We start from the raw sequence: 19523 nt of genomic DNA on the forward strand, positions 1-19523 counted from the left end.
AAAATGCTATTTTTAAAGTTTTGTGCTGCTAGAAAAGTTGCAGAAATGAATGCTTAAAGGCAGTTAAGTTCTACACATCCCAGTGGATGTTGCAATGCTTTTTAAAACTCAGAGGTGTAAGTGGGGAGTGATTCAGCTCATCTGAGGTGGATTACTGTCCCATCGTTGCTCAAATAAATGCAGTGAAATTTAAACCCAACTGAAAATTAAAACTGAGATGCTCCTGCCCATGCTTGGTAAGTAAAGCTGAGCTCTGGGCCTGGATTTGACCAGTCAGTTTGGATCCTGGAGTTATGCCTATGGCTGAATAATAAATTGTGTAGCTTTAGGAAGCTTTAGTCATTTAGAGGTGGAGCTGAACAGACATGGTGTTTGTGCACAGCACACTCTGCTCTGGTTTGCTGGCCGGGTACTGCTCTCCTGATGAGGTTTTGTGTTTTCCACAGAAGGTTTGCAGAAACCTGTGATCCTGACGAGCCTGTGCTGTGGCCATGGTTGCTGTATCTCACACTTCTGCCATAAGAGCTTCAAATGGAAATTCCCAGAAGTTGAAAAGCATCAGCCTGCACTAGTTGTGAGGGTAGTTTCAGCTCAGTTGGGTGTGACAGGACTGGGCCTCAGCGTGGATGCTCTAGCAGTGGTGTTGCCAGTGCCAGGAAGGGCTTGCCCCCTGCTCTTTTTATGGCAGATACTCTGCGTGTCAAAGCTTATTCAACTCTCTCTGGCTTCATGCTGGAGCTGATCAAGGACATGGAGAAACTCAGCAGGGATCTGCAGAAGTTGCACAGTGCAAAGCCCTCCTCATTCATCAGGTTTTCTGCCTCCTCTCTGTGGAGCACAGGCTGGGAAGATGGGCAGGACTGGATTTGGGAGCAGCACAGGAGGGGTGGGGTAATCTGAGCTGTTCAAGGTGGAGCAGGGCAGGGCTGAGCAGGCCCAAGGCTTTGAGGGCTCTGTACAGTTCCCTCCAAACCCAGCATTTGATCCTTGGATAATTCCTGTACACTCACAATCGACTTTCTTTTCCTTTCAATCATTTTAACCAACAGCTGCCATGAGTGTTGTCTTGGCAAAGTATCCCACTGTGTCAGAGCTGCTGAAGCTGCTGTCCAATGAGACACTGAGCACAGGAGAAAAAAATCAGTATTATTCTAACAATTGGACACTGTACTGAAGTTTGTGGTAAGATTTGCTTTTTCTTTTTCCTGTCTGTCAGCTTCTCCTAAATTCTCATCCACTGACTCCTCCTGTGGTGTCACTTCATCAAGACTGGAACACGAGAGAGTGTTCAGTTAAATAATACAATGTCAGTATTTGGACAAAAAGTTTTCTAGAATGTTCCATCTTTAAATTTTAAAGCTTGTTAGCAGGAAGTGTCTTTAGTAGCTTTGAAAAGTAGACTAAATATGCAAGAATGCAGAGCTGGGCTTAGGTGTCACAGGGAATAATTAATCCAGACCTGAAATCTACTACCATCCAGACCTAGCAAATGGGTTGTCTTGAGCACCCTTTTCATGGTCCTTGGCACATAGAGCTTCTCTCCACTGCTTACAAGGCCAGGAATATTTGTAAGAGCCATGTAAGAGCATTGGTTTCAAGACACAGAAGCAGTTGGTGGCTCTGAAATGGTTTTGTCATGTTCCTCAGGGCTTGCCTAAGCATATCTGGTACAAATACAGCACTTCAGTTGGTATTTTGTGGTAGTGCAAGCAAAGAGAAAGGGAAATTCATTTGTACTTGTGGTGTTTCTCATGTATGTTTAGAGAAACAAGAAAAAGGCCTTTTGTTCAAAAAGGTCGATTTTTATCCTCTGAGTGCCAATAACATGTTCAATAATTAGCTCAAGAGGTCATAAATTTATTTGAACAGACATTTTTTCATGAAGGATTAGTGAAACAAGACTTAATGGAAAATGTCTTTTGAATAGAAAAATTGTTAAAGCTGCTGGGCTGTGCTGGAGTGTAGCTGCCATTGCTAACAGGGGGAAGGCTGGGGACACAAAGGCACAACATTGCCATTTGCCATTCTCCTGCTGAGAGAGCCTCCTCTAGCTTTGGTGTGGTCACCATCAAATGCTTGGGGTCACAGGATTCCCTCCAGAGTGGCAGCGTTGGCCTTTGAAGGCCAAGGATCTGCAGGAATTACTTCAGATTTAGCAAAACAAATTGCATTCCTGCTTCGGGCTGGAAGAATGTGTTGGACCCTGACAGGGTGTTAGATTTTGCAGGCTGCCAGATGTGCAGGGGACTGGCCCTGGGCAGAGGGGAATGGATGTGCTTTATCTGGATCAGTGCCTACTTAGAGGTGTGTTTAAAGCTGCTTTTCTGGCAGGACTGTCTCAGTAGAAAGCACAGTCCAAAGGGGCAGGTGACCGAGGTGGGCTGTTGAGCAGGAAATTGGCAGCAGGAGACATGGAACAAAGTGTTTAAGGATTGTCCTGGAGAGGGGCATTGGGAACACCTCAGGGAAGGGCCCACCTAAGGGCCAGTGTGCTGCAGCCACTCCCTTGAGCAGAATGTTTCTGCTGTGAAGTCCCACAGGTGACCTGCTGGTGTCCCTGCAGTGACAGCAGTGTGGCTGGAGCAGGCAGACAAAGCAGGGGAGAGTTTTCTCAAAGCAATGTCTCTGCTCCTGAAGCATTTGCTGTTGTTGTGTCATTCCAGACGTGCCTCTACAGTGGCATTAAATAAGATAGCAGTAATGACAAGAAAGCACCCATTTAAAACTCCTGGGAAAAGGAGATACCAACTCTACTTTTACCCAAGTTGCTGAGAAAATAACTGAACCTTATCCTCATTCATCATTCACCTCCCTTGTGTTTTGATTTTCACCTCATCTGTCTTTTTATTTTTGCCTTTCCCTCTGTTTGAAACACACTGACTTTTAATTACAATGAAAGGGGACAAAATCATCAAAGCAAAAGAAAACTGTTTATTAGTAAGGATTCAGCTGAGCCGGGTGTGTCTCCCTCCCCGAGAGCCACGCACACTCACACCCTCCGAGAAAATGGCAATCTTTCTGTGCCCTTTACACCCGGCTGGGACGGTCCCTATCCCCTTTCCCATTGGATGGGTACTCAGGAGCTTCCATTCCCTACTGACCACCAACTTTTCTCTCCCCTCCCCTCTTGTCCTACTTTCTTTTGGTCAGGTCTTCAACCCCGTCCCTCTCACTGCAACACTCAACACCCAACCTGAACAAATCCAAACCACAAACAACACATAGAACCAACAAATTCCATTCTTTTCTTTAATAACCTTTTGGCTTCAGCCAAATATCACCTCATCTCTCACACCTCCTCTGGTCCTGTGCTCTTCTTACTGATAGGTCTAAGTTCTAGAGCAAAAAAGATATTTGCAGTTGTGTGGGCCTGCGTTTCCCTGTCTCAGAGTAAAGGACATCCCAGAATTGTTTCCCATTGAGTCTCCTGTAAATCCATGGGTTTGACTTACTCCATGAATGCTCAGTCAATGCCCCAGAGCTCTGTGACCACATGGGCACAGGGCTGTGCTTAAGGGAAGTGCTGCCTGGCATTGTGGAGAAAGAAACCTGGAGAAATAGATGCCAAAAGAGCAGCTTGGCCTGAGCCTGCTGTGTGTGGCCCAGCAGCTCTGGATCACTCAGAGCAGAGGTGGGTGAGCCACTGTTTGCCCAGTGTGGGCTGGGCAGACGTGCTCGCCCAGAGTCTGTACTTCCCTGGGGATCAGTGGAAGATTCTCCTTCATGAACCTTCCTCCCAGCAGCTGAAGCTCTCCCTGCTCTCTCTCTCCCCTCCAGCTGCCGTCAGCTGCCCCGAAACAGAGCTGGTTTGGGGTTTCCCCACCAGAGTTGGTATTTCAGAACTTCGTCGGGTGGGAGGTCTCTGAGATGGAGCTGTCTCTCATTAATAAGGACAAGGTAAGTGCTGGCAGCTGGAGCTTTAACACTGTGCTGGAAGAGGAGAGTGCTGTCATTCCCTGAGTGTACAGCAAAGCAAGTTCTCTGCTGCAGCACATGCAGAAGAAAATGTCTCAGCACCTTGTTCTGCAAGATGGTGGAAATCTTCCAGTATTGGGAATTGTCCCCTGATTTTGGCCCTGCATTGATGGTATCTACCCCAAATAGTTTCCTTCTCTTGCAAGCTCTGGATTGATAGGAATGTTGAGGGCTCTAGAGTTTTTACCTGCTCTCATGCTGTGCCTTGAGTCTATCCCACACCCTGTGTCTCCTTGGTTAATCTTGGCTCCTGGTAGGAATCTCTGCCTCTCTCAGCCAGTTTGGCTCCCTTTGTGCAGTTCACAGTCACAGCTCAGGGGCTGAGTCTTCTCTACTTTGTGCTGGAATCACTTCTCATCAATGGCATTGGCACTGCAGGAAACATGTTCTGAAAGAGCCCTGCAATCAGGCTGATGGAGCAGAAGCAGTGAGAGGCCTTTAGGTGCCACTTCAGGCTCCTGCTCAGCTTCCTCCAGCTCAGCTCAGCTTTTCCAAAAGCAACACGGTGCTCTGCTTTCCCTTTGGAGAACCAGAGCGCATCCAAAGCCATGTGCTCCTGGAGGTTTCCACCCTCACTTGATTCAGAGCTGCCTATGTGACCTAATGTCATGTGATGGCCCAGACTGAGCTTGCTTTGTCACGGTGGTTTGGGACCTGGGTTTTCTGCCCGCCCCATAGACCTGTAGGTCTGACTTTAATCTCACAGCTGGCTTGGGGCCAGACTGGAGTAGTACTGCCCATGAGGTTGTACCACCCCCATCTCTGCTTGTCTGGGCAGTTGCTGAGCATGAGGAACTCTGATGGAGGCTTTGCCACTTACAAAACCAAGCAAGGAGGCCACTTACTGGAGCTGCTGAACCCCTCGCAGGTGTTTGGTAAGGGCAGCTCTGGGGGTTGGTTGTCCTGCCCACTGAGAAGGGACAAAGTGGCCTGGGCTCACCATGCCCAGTGGGTGCCTGACAGGGGATCAATGTGCCCTGGGTCTGGGGCAGGCTTGCAGCAGCTGGCCTGGAGGCTTGCCCACACAGGGGCTGTGGCACTGATACCCATTGCCTGCTGGCAGGTGACATCATGATTGACTACACATACGTGGAATGCACATCAGCTGTCATGCAGGCACTGAGACACTTCCAGAGCTAGTTCCCTGAGCACCGAGCCATGGAGATCAGGTGAGGCACTGAGATGAGAGCTGGCCTGGGGAGAAGGCAGGCTCAGTGTCCCAAGCTGCCTGCCATGGCCTCCTGAACAATGTAGCTGCCTGTCGGCATGCCCTTGTCTCTTGTGCCCTCCAATAATGGGACCCATCCAAGCGTCAGAGGGGCTGATGGAGCCCCCAGTGAAGCAAACACTGAGGTTGAGTTGTTTCTGAAATGGATGACTTCTTTCCTGTCCAGGGAGACTCTGCAGAAGGGCCTGGATTTCTGTCGCAAGAAGCAGCGAGCGGATGGGTCCTGGGAAGGGTAGGTGGTGTTCCCAGCACCCCGTTTTCTTCTGGCTGCCCCAGTGGGAGAGGGATCATCATGGCAAGCATTCCTGGCTGGCAGGATCCGTGGGAGGGAAAAGAAGGGCTGATCCTCCTCTAGCTGCTGTGCTTTGCTCTCAGTTAACCTCCCTCCAGCCCAGGCAGAACAGGTACAAGACGCAGAGAAGTTTGGGGTGGCTCCAGCTCCTGTGGTCCCAGTTCTGCTGACACCTGAGTTAGCTGGGAGCAGGTGCTGGTGGGACTGGGCATGGTTGGGTCATAGGGGAAGGCAGGCTGTAGCTCTGTGCCTGGCTCTGCTCTGCTGTGAACACAGCTGTGTTGCAGCCTGCCTCTCCCTGTGGCCTTCACCCCTGACAGTGCTGCTCTCCCCTTCTTCTAGGAGCTGGGGGGTTTGTTTCACCTACGGCACCTGGTTTGGTCTGGAGGCGTTTGCCAGCATGCAGCACACATACCACAGCGGGTGAGAAGGGAATGTCTGGGTGCCCTAGCCCTGCCTACCTCCTGGGCCAGGGCAGGACTCCGTGGTGGAGCTGGATGGATCCCTGGCTGTGCATGGGCTCTCCTGCCTCAGGGACTGCTCCTCCCAAATCCAGTGCCTGCAGTATGGCCAGGGCATACTTGCTGCCTCACTTTCAAACTCAGGGCAGTCCCAGCCATGGGCACTTCTTCTCTTTGCAGCTGAGAACTGTGAGCATCCAAATACTCTCTGTCCCCAGTCCTGTCTTGATTCTGGCTCCCATCCCTGCAGGACTGTCTGCCAAGAAGTGGCCCAGGCCTGCCAGTTCCTGATCTCCAAGCAGATGGCAGATGGCGGGTGGGGAGAGGATTTCGAGTCCTGTGAGCTGCACACATACGTGCAGAGTGCCGAGTCACAGATCCACAACACCTGTTGGGCCCTGCTGGGGCTCATGGCTGTCAGGTAAGAGTAGCCCCAGTGCTCAGGGAAAAGAGATCAAGCTGGGTTGGGTGGCCCTGGGCCTGGCTGGTGTGACCCAGTGCAAAGCAAAGCTTTTGATCATGACTGCAGGCCTCCAGCCTGGGAAAATGGTGCCGTATTCATATTATTTAGTGTCTTGGGGTTGTGGGGAAAGTCCCAAAGCACTCAGCATGCCTGGGGCAAGCTTGGGGCAGCCTGGAGGTGGTTGAGCTCCCCAGACATGTGGATGAGGGTTTGCAGATGTTTGGATAAAGATGCTTACATTTCCCTTGTGCTTTGTAGGTACCCTGACATCAGTGTGCTGGAAAGGGGCATTAAAGTGTTGATGGATAAGCAGCTTCCCAACGGGGACTGGCCTCAGGTACATCTTTAGTCTTTCCAAGAAGTTCCTGAACACGCAGCAGTCCCCTGTCACTCATACCATTCTGCTCTCTGCTTGTCTCCCAGGAGAACATTGCTGGGGTGTTCAACAAGTCGTGTGCCATCAGTTACACGGTGTACCGCAACATCTTCCCCATCTGGATGCTGGGGCGGTTCTGCCGGCTGCATCCCAACAGCCCCCTGGCTGGGTAGCTGCCAGCCAGAGCCAGAGCCAGCCCCTCGGCTGGGGCAGGGCAGGAGGAGCAGGGAGCCCTGTCTACTTGAACCTGCAGCCCTGGACTTGTCTTGGATCCCGGTGTCTGTGTGGGGCCGTGGCGGTGTGTGTTGCATGGGATATCTCCATGCTGACCTTAGCATGTGGACTGCTGCCTCTGCCAGGGAAGGGTGCTGTGCTGGTGCTGCAGAGCCTCTGCTTGCTGTTGAACCTCTTCTAAACATTCCCTTTCTAAGGTTTTTTCCAGGTATGTTCCCCATCCCCAGATGGGGAGTGAAGTGCCTTTTCAGACCATTTTGAAGATCAGATGAAGCTGCCGAGCTGTGTTGTATTTCACATTTGGACAGACTCTCATCCTGGGTCGCAAGGCTGCCTTTATTGTCACAGTCTGTCTGTCTATACCAAGAGTGTGGGATTTGGGGTCTCCCCTGTGCCCACCACTGGGGCTTGGGGGGCACCGCACAATCCCTGCTGAGCTGACCTCTGTACTGTGGGTGCCAGTGATGGCCTTTGAGTTACTCGCTCTACTCTGGAGCCCATGCTGGGAGGGGAAGGACACCTGTCCTCCCCCAGGTGTGTAAGAAAAGGAGTGCTTTGCTTAATTTTCTTATTGTTCTGTCCCCCAGCTGGTGGCACCTACCTTCCGCAGGTGAAGTCACCACCAGCCCTTGGAGAAGGGGCAGCTGAAGCAGAAAGCTGTGAGGTGGTTGGCATCATGGCACAGCCTGAGCCCAGGGCTCCAGGCTTCCCCCAACTCAGACCGTGGTGCCCTGGGGCATTCACAGGTCATTGTCAGAGCTGGAAGTCAGATGGGATAATAAATTGCTAAGGGTGATGCAAGAGGAACTTCACTGTGTTCTCCTTTCTGTCTGCTAGTGTGTGTCCCAGGCAGAGGGGAGCTGGCACAGCAGCCTCATGTCATGTGGCTTGGCTTGCCTGTCCCCAGACGTGTGAGCACCATATCCACCAAACCATGCTGGGAGCCTGTGCCTCCTCTAAAGCATTTAGCCACAGAAAAATGTAATCAAGGAAGCAGCTCACTAAAGGGGAATGATCACTTCCCTCATCCTGCTGCTTACGCTCATGCAGATAAGCAAGACAGAAAAACTTATTTATTTAAGAAGATTCAGCTCAGGCTGTCTCAACTCAGCCCTGTTTGCCTTTTCCAAATTATGGACCTCTTTATACCTGTCTGTGATATTACTCTGCATTTGAATTTCTTCTTGCTGAAACTGAATTATTCAAGTGTCATGTGGTGATGTGTCTTGAGAGGACATGGCTGTGTGGATTTCACCTATTGTTAAAATCTGCTCCAAGCTGCAATTTTGGATTGAGCACATGCAGAAGAGATCAAGTAGATACAGGATATATTCAGTACAATTCTTGTTTGATAGAAACTGCTTCTTCCAGGAGTCCTCTGGCACTCTTCCTAGGGATCTTCTAGAGTATTTTGATCTCTGATTTCAGAGATGCCAGGTGTCAGTCCTAGACTACTCCCAGGATGTTAGCTGAGGTGATTTTTTTTCCTTTGGAGAAACTCTCAGGTTTGGAATCTATTCAAGATTCATCCCAGGCATCTGGAGTCTTTTGATGTATGGTTTTGGGACCTGACATCTTGGGTGGCAGCCCCAGACTCTTCCAAGAAAACTTTCTGAGATTATTTTTCTGTTTTGGAGGAAATCTCTTTCTGTTTTTCAGGAGTTGCAGCACATGAAAAGAGAGATACAAATGCAGACTGGTTTATTACATGCAATAAAAAGAGATCCAAGATTTAGCCACAACCATGGTGATCCTAAGCACTGTCTCTTGACATGATGCCACCCACTTTGTCCCACAAGGTCTTCCAGTGTCCTGGTACACTTAGGAGAAAGCAAGTGATCCTCAGGGTCTGTACAGGGATCAGTACTGTGTAATATTTTTATGAATGACGTGGATGAAGGGATTGAGTGCACCTCAGCAAGTTTGCAGATAGCACCAAGCTGAGGGTGCAGTGCCTCACCTGAAGGACTGAATGATGCAGAGGGACCTGGACAAACTGAGGAAGTGGCCCATGGAAGCCTCATGAGGTTCAACAAGGCCAAGTGCTGATGCTGCACCTGGGTGAGGGCAACCCCCAGCATCAGTCCAGCTTGGGGGATGAAGGGATTGAGAGCAGCCCTGCCAAGGAGGAGCTGTGGATACCGGTGGGTGGGAGCTGGACATGCCTTGGCCATGTGCACTCACCCCCAGAAACCAACCATGTGCTGGGCTGATCACACAGCGTGGGCAGAAGGACAGGGAGTTCAGGGTGAGACCTGAACATCTGCAAAGCTGTAGGCACACAGTTTGTGGTGACTGGGAGTGGGGCTGGGCCCAGCCTCATCCCACTGGGAACAGCTGTGAGCAGCACTGACAGCAATGAGCTCTGGAGTGCCCAGGGGCACTGACCAACCACCAAAGGGAGCAGAGGGCAAACAGGTGCAGTGCATCAACAGGAGGACTATGAAAGGCTGGGCTGAAGGAGAAGAAGGGCAGATGCTTGCAGCCTTCTAAAGAGGTGAGGTGTTACAGTGTGTGGGTTGGAGCTTTCTGATATTGTGTGGTGATTCTCTGTGTATGGTGGCCATCTCAACTGCGACATGTGCTGTGACACAGAGCTGCCTCCAGCCCTGGGGTCTCAGCACAGGAAGGACATGGAGCTGTTTGACCAAATCCAGAGGAGACCATGAAGATATTCCCAGGGCTGGAGCCCTCTCCTGTGAGGAAAGGGTGAGAGCTGAGGGTGGTCAGCTTGGAGAAGGAAAGGCTCCAGGGAGACCTTAGAGCCTCTTCTAGTGCCTAAAGGGCTTCCAAGAGAGACTGAGAGGGGCTTTGGACAAGTGTCTGGAGGGCCAGGACAAACAGGAGAATGGCTTCACACTGCCAGAGGGCCGCAGGTCTTTGCCATTCAGAGGGGATTCCATGATCCAGCACAGAGCCTGGATCCATCCCTGCTGACCTGGCTGTGTGATGGGCTCCAAATGGAAGGATAAGGGGTCCTAGGCCATGGGTTTGTGTCAGGGTCTCCATGAGGAGGTGAGCAAGATGAACACAGAACAGTCCAGCATGGAGCAGGACATAAAGATGATGTGGCAAGCACTTGGCAAGCTGAGCTGCCACCAATTCCTCCGAGAGGGAGTTGAATGCCCACCCCCTCCTCAGGGACTCCTGATGGCAGCATGCCCCAGGGGACTGAGCAGCATGCCTGCCCGTGTCTGTGTCACGCCCCTGTGAGTGGGCCGGGCCCCCCAGCACCGGGACTGGTCCCAAAGGGGCCGTGGCATGGCCAGTGGAAGGCCCCGGTGCCCTTCCTGCCCTGCTCCGTTGGCAGCCATGGGGGCTCATTCTGCTGCCCTGAGCAGGCAGAGCAGAGGAGCAGCTGCTTCTTGTTTGGCTGTTCCTAAAGTTCCTGCTAGCTGCGTATTCAACACTTGGGGCAAGGTCTTCCATGCAAGCTGGGGCAGTTTGGGTGGGGTGGGGGTGTGTCCTGGGGCTCTCTGTGACACAGTGCACCGTGGTCACCATGGGATGGTAAGGGAGAGAGTGTTCCATGGTGACCCTTTGTGACACGTCGTGATATATGTGCTGACAGTGACACAGCCGTGCCACAGTGCTCGGTGCACGCAACGGGACAGGTCGGGAAAGAGCAGTGCAGTGAGGAGCCCCCACACAGCCAACTCATTCCTTGCTGACCCGGAGCTTTTCCGAGGGGTTCTCTGTGCAGGTGACCTCGAGGCCAGGCTGCGGGACTCGGTGACGTGGAGCATTTCCGAAGCGTCTGCCATCCCTGCGGCCAGTGCCCTCGAGGATAGACTGCGGGACTCTCAGTCCTATTTCTTTCTAGAGACTTCTCTCTTGCTGGTGCCCTTGAGGACAGACTGCAGGACTTACTGTCCTGTAGCATTCCCAAGGCCCCTCTGTTGCAGGTGCCTTCTAGGTACGACTGCAGCACTTGCTCATCTTCAGCTCTTCCGAGGCCTCTCTGCTTCAGCAGGCACTCATAACTGCAAAGAGTGACATGGAGCAGAGACCACCCAGCATGACCAAGCTGGCCTGGGTGGAGGAGGAAGAGGCTGGAGCTCCCTCAGCACAGCAGCCTGAAGAACTGGAGCAGTTCCAGCTGCTGCAGGAGGGTGAGTGTCAGAGCTGGGCTGCAGGGCTGGAGCCTGCAGCCAGCTTGGCCCCATCCCATCCCTGTGGACATGCCCATGGATAAGACAGAAGCTGGGCTGGATCATCTGGCAGCTGTGCTCCATCCCCCGGGGCATGCCGAGGCTCTCCCTGCCTGGGGAGCGCAGGGCTGGGCTCTGTTCTCCGGCCTCTCCCGCAGCCCCTCAGCCCTGTCTGTGCTCGCTCTCTGCCAGATGCAGCTGAGGAGTGGACACAAGAGCAGGAAGCCGCCCCTGGCCGCTTTTGCGGAACAGCACAGGTACCTGCGGCCATCCCTGCCTGGGCTGGGCCTGCTGTCACTGCTCAGCCAAGCACCAGGCTTGGAGTGCTCCATGGATGCTCCCTCCCTTCCTGCCCTTCTCCTGCAGACCCTCTGTGACTCCATCATGTGCCTTTGGCAGGAAGAGACCGCTGGTGTGGGCACCGGCCTCTTGGCGGACCTTCTGTTCCTCAATGCTGAGACCGGTGCTGCCATGCTGGATTTGCTTGTGGAGGAGGGTGTCTCCGATCCAACGCAAGTAAGCAGCCTGGGGCAAGGGCTCGATCGCCCCAGCACTGCTGTGGCACCTCGAGCCAGCTCTGCCGGGCTCCCTTGGCTCTTGAGGCCCAGCCCAATGTGGTTGGAAGGGAAGCACTTCTTAGGGGAAGCTGGGCAAGTTGCTGCTCTGGCAGGTCTCCGAGTCTTCCCGTGCCTTCTGCAGGTGCCCGCCATGGTGAGGTACATCCACCAGTGGCTCACGGCCAATGAGTCTGCTGGGCACAGGCTGGACGAGGCCCTTCTGGAGCTGACCGAGGAATACCCCTCAGACGTGATGATCACCCTATTGCGCTGGGCCCCATCGTGTGACAGGTAGGGCAGCCCCACGTGCCTTGAGGGCTTAGGGTTCACCAGCCCGTCACCCAGTAGAGCCTGTCCCTGCTGACTGCCAGATGGGGCGGGGAGTTCCAGGATCCTCTGGCTCCTCTGTTTTACAGTGCTGGGACATCAGCTCCTGAGCCTGGGGCCATGCTCCTTCCCTGCCCCTCAGGGCCTGTACCCACGTGGGCTGGCTGGCCGCTGCCAGCCCAGGGCAGTGGGCAGAGCCAGGGCTGAGGACCGGCGTGGGCCCTTGCAGCTGCCCAGGCCACGGGGCTGTGGCCTAGACTGCCCTGACACAGAGTTCTGACCCCACAGAGCTGCCGCGACCATGTGGGGAACCATCATGTCCTCGAGCAGGACTGCGGAGCCGGCGCTGCAGTTACTCCTCGACGCGCTCAGCGCCTGGCCAGTGTACAGCGTGTACACCTCTGATGGGGACAACACAGGAGTCTTTGCCCTGGCTGTGAGTTTCTGGAACCGGCCTTTGCCAGCCCCCAGGCCGCCTCTCAAGCAGCCAGCTCTCTGTCCTCCCCCAGCTGCATCTCCCTGCCTCGGGCACTGGGCTGAAACCTGGCTTAGGGACAGGGTTCAGGGGCACCAGGCCGGCTGCTCGGCCCGTGTCTCCCCTGGCCTCTCCCTCGCACGCTGGAGCCCTGCCACATGGATGTCTCAGCACTGAGCGTTGTCTCTGGGTGTTTTATTTCTTGCAGGCAACCGTGGCACTGTGGAGAGTCTTCAATCTGACCTGGCGCTCCCCTGTCGTGCTGGAGTATTTCCCCAATCTCTTTCTGCGTCTGCTCTTCCAAGCTTACATCAGCACGCAGGAGATGCCAGAAGAGGTTGAGACTTTCTGGAAGGGATGCCAGGAGGAACACGGCCTCGCCACCAACCCCAACAGGTGCTCCATGCCAGTCCTCGCAGTCTCCCCATCCCTCCCATGCCCCCAGGGCAGGAGCCAGGGCTCCCAACCGTGACCTGGGCTTTGCTGTGCACACAGCTTTGCACTGCAGACCCTGAAGGCCCTGCTCTGCCAAATGCGCTATGAGCACGTGGTGGTGTCAATGGAACGCAAGCGTGCCTGGGACACGCTGCTCTGTGCTGACACCCACCACTATGCAGTGGGTCTTCTGGCCAGGTGAGACCTCGTTCTCCCCCCCAGCCCTCTCCTTTGTGCCCAGAACTCCCCACAAAGTCCCTGTGGTCATGGGCGGCAGGGCCTTGTCACCAAGGGAGGGATGAGCAGACTGGAAAAGGCTGGCAGAGGAGGGTGCCCGGGAATAGCCGCCTCCCAAAGCACCCCCTGGGTGCTTGGGAGAAGACCAGGCCTCTGTGAGTCAGCCCTGGGAGAGGTTTGCCCACCTGGCTCAGGGGCAATGGTGCCTTTCTCTCCCCGCCAGGGAGATGCGCCGCGTCTCCATCATCTGGTGTTGCGGCATGGCATCCTGCCTCTTTGACCTGCTCAGCGAAGGCATTTCAGACTGGGAACTGCCCGCCCTGGCGTTCCTGGTGGAGGTGAGTCCCATGGCCATCGCTGCCTCGCTGAGCTGCCTCCCACCCCTCTGCCCTCTGGTAGCCGCAGCTGCCCGGGACAGTGCCCGTGCCCTGTGCTGCTGTCTTGGCTCGGCCCTGTGTGCTTCTGAGCTCCTGGGCACCTCTGCACCTGCTCTCTGTGCCTTTCAGGTCCTGGACTGCCTGGACTTGAGCGAATGTGGCGAAAAAGTCCTGGAGATCTTCACAAGTCAGCTGCAGAGCGAGTCCACGGAGATGCGTCGCGTGGTGCTCCGCGGCCTCGTGGTGCTCACCTCGATGGTGAGAAGGAGGCAGCAGCTGAAGCTGTGCTGGCAGCATGGGGCTGGGGCAAGCAGCCCCTAGGGCTCAGCTGGGCTTTGGCAGCTGTGCTCTCCCAGCTCTCCAAGGTCACTGTTCAGCTGCCCGAGTGCTTTGGGACAGGCCTTCGGCCTCTGAGCCCTGCAGCAGCAGCGTGGGGTGGCCCAGCCTTGTTTTGCACACAGGATCCAAGCATGTTCAACCTCACTGAAAGCCTTGGGAAACTACTGTGGGATGCGGATGAAGACATCGTGGAGATGACCCTCATTGTGCTCAGCTTACTGCTGCTGCACAAAGACCTCACAATAGCCAGCCCCATCGCCCTGCAGCTGGCTGAGGCGCTCTGGCACCTCTTTGACAATGTGAGGCTCTGTGCCCCCAGCCATGGGCACTTGGGTGCTGCCTTGGGCCAGGGTATAGCGGGACCTGGAGCAGCTGATGCGGAGGGCTTTTACTTCCTTTCCCACAGGAAAACAGCCATGTGCAGCTGCTCTCCATTCGCCTCTTCCAAGACGTGATCACGCTGGTAGTGGCAAAGGACAAAAAGGCCCTGAAGAAGCATGTGAGCGAGAGCCTGCTCCCGCTCTTCTTCCACTGCCACGATGAGAACGGGCGTGTGGCACAGGTGAGGCCTCCTGGCCTCTGGTGTCTCCGTGGGAGGGGGCTCAGCTGTCTGCCCACCCCCTGGCACCTGATGGGCTCCAGCCTCTTGCTGGCCTCGGCACAGAGATGCGGGTCCTGTGCCCTGGGCTGCGGTACCATCTCTGGGTCTCTGCTGCTCTGCAGGCCTCTCGGGAAACGCTGCTTTCTGCAGTAAGGTTCCTGAAGAGGAAGGATCTCAAGCAGCTGCTGAAGACGGATCAGATGTGGAGGTTGGCCGAGTGCTTGGTAAGGACGGCCTGGAATCCCCAGCCAAATCCCTGGAGAAGCCGCCTGCCCATGGCACCCAGTCTGTGGGGCTGGCAGCTGTGGCCCCTGCCCAGTGCCCCATGCAGGGGCAGCGGCCTGCGCCCCACACACCACTCCCTTTCCTGGGCCGTGCGGGCTTTTCTCCAGGCTCCTCTGACCGAGCCTCATGCCAATGGAGCCCCAAGCCAGCTGGGCTCTGCTGCGGGGCGGCACCATGGCTCACTGGGTCCTCTGCCCCATCCCGAGCCTGGCGCCTGCGGCTGTTGGCCAGGCCTCAGGGCTGTGTGGGCAGGGGGAGCAGTGCAGGGTGTAGGGAGCGCCCGGCCCTGGGGCAGGGCTCTCATCAACCCTTTCTCTCCATGCCCTGCCACTCTCTGCAGCTGGGAGAGGATAGGAGCCGTGCGGCCGAGCGCCTGCGCCAGGCCCTGCCATACCTGCGGAGCCCACAGGAGCCCCTGCGAGAGGCGGCCGTCAGGTTCATTGGTGAGCCCCAAGCTCTGCTCCCTCCCCTCCCCGCCCCAGCCCGCCGCAGCTCGGCCCCAGCACCGCCTTCTGCACCGGCAACAGGAGCCTGGGCGCAGGCATCTGCAGCCCTGGCTGGCCTCGGCACCGCTGCCACCCTCTGGCAGCCATGACCTGGGGCGGCAGCCTGTGCCAGGGGCCCGGGCTGAGCCCTGCCGGGCCAGCAGGCCCTGTGGCCTCAGGGCTGGCAGCACCCGTGTGCGGCAGCTGTGGCTCTGAAGGCAGGACTCACTCTGTGTTCCCAAGGGATCGCCGGGCGCTACCTGACAGGGCAGCAGCCAGAGTTCCGGATCATCTGCATGGGTGAGTGAGGCCTGCAGGCTCTCAGCGGGGGCTGCCATCGGCAGCTGCATTCCCTGGCCTGCCCGTGGGCGGCTCCGCTACCTGCGCGCACCAAGGGCAGCATGTCCACAACACAGACACTCTTCAGGGGCCTGGGGGACATTCCTGGCCAGCAGCTGCCAGCTCGTCCTTCTTCTGTCCTGCTTCTTCCAGGCCCTGGCAGGAGCTGTGTGGGATGGACGTGGCAGGAGGCTCTGCCCAGGTCCCCGCAGATCCACCCTCTGACTGTGGCTCTGTTTCTCTCTCTTGCAGCCCTTCAGGACATGACGGATGACACCAGCCCTACCGTCTCATGCCTGGCACTTCAAACTCTGTACATCAATTTAGCTGTACAGAGCATTCCCTCCTCCCGACTCCAGAAGATGCGAGACCAACTCCGCCAGCTCTGGAAGTCGCGGCCTTTCCTGTTTCACCGTGGCTGAGTGTCCTGCTGCGGCGCCGTGGAGAAGTGATCCGGGAGGCTGCGTCTGCTGGGGCCACCTGAACCTGCAGGGAATACCTCTCCTCTGCAAGCACTTCCTTTCCCACCCTCTATAGGAACATTAAATTGCTGTTGTCATACGCCAATGTCCGGGAGCTTTCTCTTGGTGCAGAGTGTCTTCAGGCCAATAGGGAAGAGGGGAAGAAAGAGTTCTTCCTCTGAGCAAGTTGCCCAGAAGTGGTGTGGAAGGGAAAGTGGCCAAAAGCCCCTTGGCCTTTGGTGGTCCTGCAGGAACGTTTTTGTTTCTGCATCAAGTCTTCTGGAGCTGGGGGAACAAGTGAGTTCCGTGTCCGTCGAAGAGCAGAAAGCGGCAGGATGTGTCTGCTCCCAGCGCTTGCCTTGGCTGTTCCTTCTCAGTGCTGGCAGCATCATCAGGGACACACCTCAAGTTCTCTCATGCCGGAGTTATCCCAATCTTCTGCACTTGCCCAGCTTCCTCCCAGGTTCACCAGGGAAAATCGCTGCCCATGCCAGTCCATTCCCTTGCCCAGAAGGCACCTGCTTGTGTTTGGACCCGAGCTGCTGGCCACAGCCAGACGGGCAGCGCTTGCAGCATTGGCCATCAGACGCTGGGCTGACTGGTGATTTCTGGTTTCTCTCCCCAGAGTGCCAGGACATCATTAAGGGGTGTTTGTCCATGCAACCCTTGGACAGGCCATCCTTAGAAGAGCTTTTCTGTCATCCTTGGGTGCAGGGTGTTCCTCTGCCCTAGAAGATGGGAGAGATCCATGTGCACAGTTGGATCCAGGGGCCTGGCAGGTAACAGCTCCACACATCTCTTGGCAATCAGTGGCAAAGCATACCAGACTGGTTTTGTCCTGCCTGTAGCTCTGAGCAGGGGTCAGCAGAAGGGAATACGCAGCTCTTGGGCTGGAGCTGAGCTGGAGACCTGGTGTGGCAAGCACTGGTGGCCACCATCCCCGCTGGTTGTGTTTGTCTGGTTCATGGATGGCTGGGGCCCTGGGCAGAGCCCTGACAGCCTGGTCTGGCCCCAGGGAAAGAGAAGGAGCCCCTGGAGAAGCTGTACCTGGTGGGGCTGCTGCTGGAGACACCAAGGAAAACCTCAAGGATGACAATCTCTTCCTCAGCCTGGCCAGCTGAAGATGATGGACTTTGATTCTGGCACCTTCTTCAAAGCCAGGCTCCATGCCCAAATTGCAGGTGAGTCCACAGCCATGGGGATGCTCCCAGATCTGAGCATGGCATGGCCTGGCCAGGCACAAAGGGTTCCCCCTTTGCTGGGGCAGATGCAATGAATTCTTCAGTTGGCTGCCCAGCTGCTTTTTGGCTCTGGGCAGCTGCTGAAGGCTGGATGTGCCGTGGCTGGCTGCAGGCTGGGCACATGTCCTGCCTTCCTGCTCTGCTCCCAAAGGCAGCAGGGATGGGCAGCTCTGGGCACAGCCAGCATGGCCTGGGCACCGCAGGCCTTGGCACAAGGGGACAGGAGCCCTCAGGTGACAGGCAGTTTCTGGTGTCTCTCCTTGCAGCTGGGCTCTGTGGGTGCTGAGGCTGCTCTGGGCTCTGCCAGGGCTCTGCTGGAGCTCAGCACTGGGCTGGAATCAGCCAAAGAAGAAATGGTGTGACCTGTAGCACAGACTTGCTTGAGCATTTCGGCAACACAGCTCAAGTTTGCAGAGTGTACACCTCCAAGGGAAAACATGACACCCCCCCAAAAAAAAAAAACTTGTTCAATAACTTCTGAAATGAAATCAATCTGGGGTGACCCCAAATTACATTTCGCAGCCTGCTCTAGCTGAAGCTCAGTCCTTCTCTGAACAGTTCTCTCCACTGCCTGCCTTTTACTTCCCAACTGCTCTCTTCCCGCAGTGAGCTCCCAGCCCATCGCAGTCTCTATCACACTGTTGCCTTCCTTGGTGCCCCCTCACCACAAGGAAGAGGGAGCCCCAGACTTAGGAATTCATCCTGGGACTGGCTGAGGAGCAGCAATGTCTCAGAGGTCCAGTGGGATTTTAGTGTCATTCAGAGCCACTCTCCAGCCCTCAGCTCTGCTCACTGCTGAGTTCCTATTCCCTTTTCCTCATCCTTTCAGCAGGATGAGCTCTGTGAATCCCCTTGAGCCTCCCCAGCCCACTCTTCCCAGCCCACGCACCCCCCTCAGTTTGGCTGAAGCTGAAGCTTCTCTGTCTCCTCTGGCACACCAGTCCAGTGCCCTGTGCGGGGAGCCCCAGCCCAGAGCACAGCACCAACAGTGCAGTCCAGGCTGGAGCAGCTGCCCTGCAGGCCTGGCTTGGCTCTTTGTGGCAAGGGAATGCTCCCTGTTTCCAGCTGTCCCTGCAGGATGGCCCCAGGGCAGAGCCCAGCCTGGCTCCCATTGCAGCCCCTGGAGCTTGGGGCAGACAGTGCTCCCAGAGCTGAGGTTCCTGGGGAGCACCCGGAGCGGTGCCTTGCACTCTGTTGCCGTGTGTCACAGTGCAGGCTGGCTGGTACTGTGTGAATGCACCAGCCCCTGCTTTGACTGAGAGGGGCCTCACCCAGTCACATCTCTGCCAAGACTGCAGCATTTCACTGGTCAGAATCTGACAGGGCATAGAGATCAGAGTAATGAAATTATCCAGACTGGGTTTTTCAAAGGCCCTTTAGAAGGAAGGGCTTGAGAATAAACATTCTCTGTTTGCCACATGGACATTGGGGTGAGTGGTCTCTTTGTCTCCAACCCATTCCCTCCCCCTGCCAATGTTACAGCCACCCACTCCCTCACACATCCCCCCTCGTGCCTTCCCACTGCCGTGTCCTGTCAGGGCTTCTCCAGCCCCTCATCCCTTCGTGGCTCTGTCCCCTCAGGGTCTCCCCCATCCCAGCCAACCTGCCCGGCAGCAGCACCACAGCCCCACAGCAGCTCCAGAGGAGCCCCAGCCAGAGGCACCTCGGAGCCCTCAGCAATCCAGCCAGCAGCACACGGGCAGGAGGACACAGATGGCCCTCCCTGGCTGGCACAGGGCTTGTGGCCATCTCCAGGCACCGCTCTCGCAGGGATCCCTGCAGCTCCGGCCCCTGCCCAGCCGCTCTGTCACCTGCACAAAGGCTTCAGAAGAACCAGAAAAAGGGCAAGGGCCTTCTGACCATTTTCCCTGCTACACTGCACGTCTGGGCAGTTGGCTGAGCCCAGGCACCCTTTTCCCCCTCTTCCCCTATGCCCTGCTAACCCTTGCCAGCAAAAGAAAACTCCTGGGAGTCTGTGTATTATAACACATTCTATATTCATAGACTAAAGAAAAAAAACAAAAAGAATAAAAGAACAATTTTAAAGAAACAGAAAATTCCCGCTGGCTCAGGTTGCTCCAGCAGACACAGCCTGTGGGCTCAGCTCTCTGCAGAGCTCCAGCAGCGCAGCCAGTCGAGCCCCGACAGACGAGGCCGTGTCCTCCATGCCCTGCAGAATTGATC

General features: G+C 55.7%; 1 protein-coding gene, 1 long non-coding RNA gene and 1 pseudogene across 2 annotated transcripts; all 3 read left to right on the forward strand.

The window, feature by feature from the left end:
• Positions 1-4358: 4358 nt before the first annotated feature.
• LOC132334855 (lanosterol synthase-like) lies at positions 4359-7836 on the forward strand (annotated as a pseudogene).
• Positions 7837-11503: 3667 nt separating this feature from the next.
• LOC132334624 (uncharacterized) lies at positions 11504-15408 on the forward strand. The gene is made up of 11 exons (XM_059860726.1): positions 11504-11696; positions 11880-12028; positions 12353-12500; positions 12748-12876; positions 13406-13549; positions 13718-13846; positions 14050-14226; positions 14334-14489; positions 14651-14752; positions 15154-15256; positions 15341-15408. Exons 1-11 carry the CDS (start codon positions 11511-11513, stop codon positions 15406-15408), a joined length of 1491 nt encoding a protein of 496 aa, XP_059716709.1. The 5' UTR covers positions 11504-11510.
• Positions 15409-15540: 132 nt separating this feature from the next.
• LOC132334915 (uncharacterized) lies at positions 15541-16198 on the forward strand. Its single transcript, XR_009488560.1, has 2 exons — positions 15541-15598; positions 15890-16198. It is a non-coding gene; the product is annotated as an uncharacterized LOC132334915 (long non-coding RNA).
• The last annotated feature ends 3325 nt before the right edge of the window (positions 16199-19523 follow it).

Source organism: Haemorhous mexicanus, chromosome 16, assembly GCF_027477595.1.
Source record: "Haemorhous mexicanus isolate bHaeMex1 chromosome 16, bHaeMex1.pri, whole genome shotgun sequence".
Lineage (NCBI taxonomy): Eukaryota > Metazoa > Chordata > Aves > Passeriformes > Fringillidae > Haemorhous > Haemorhous mexicanus.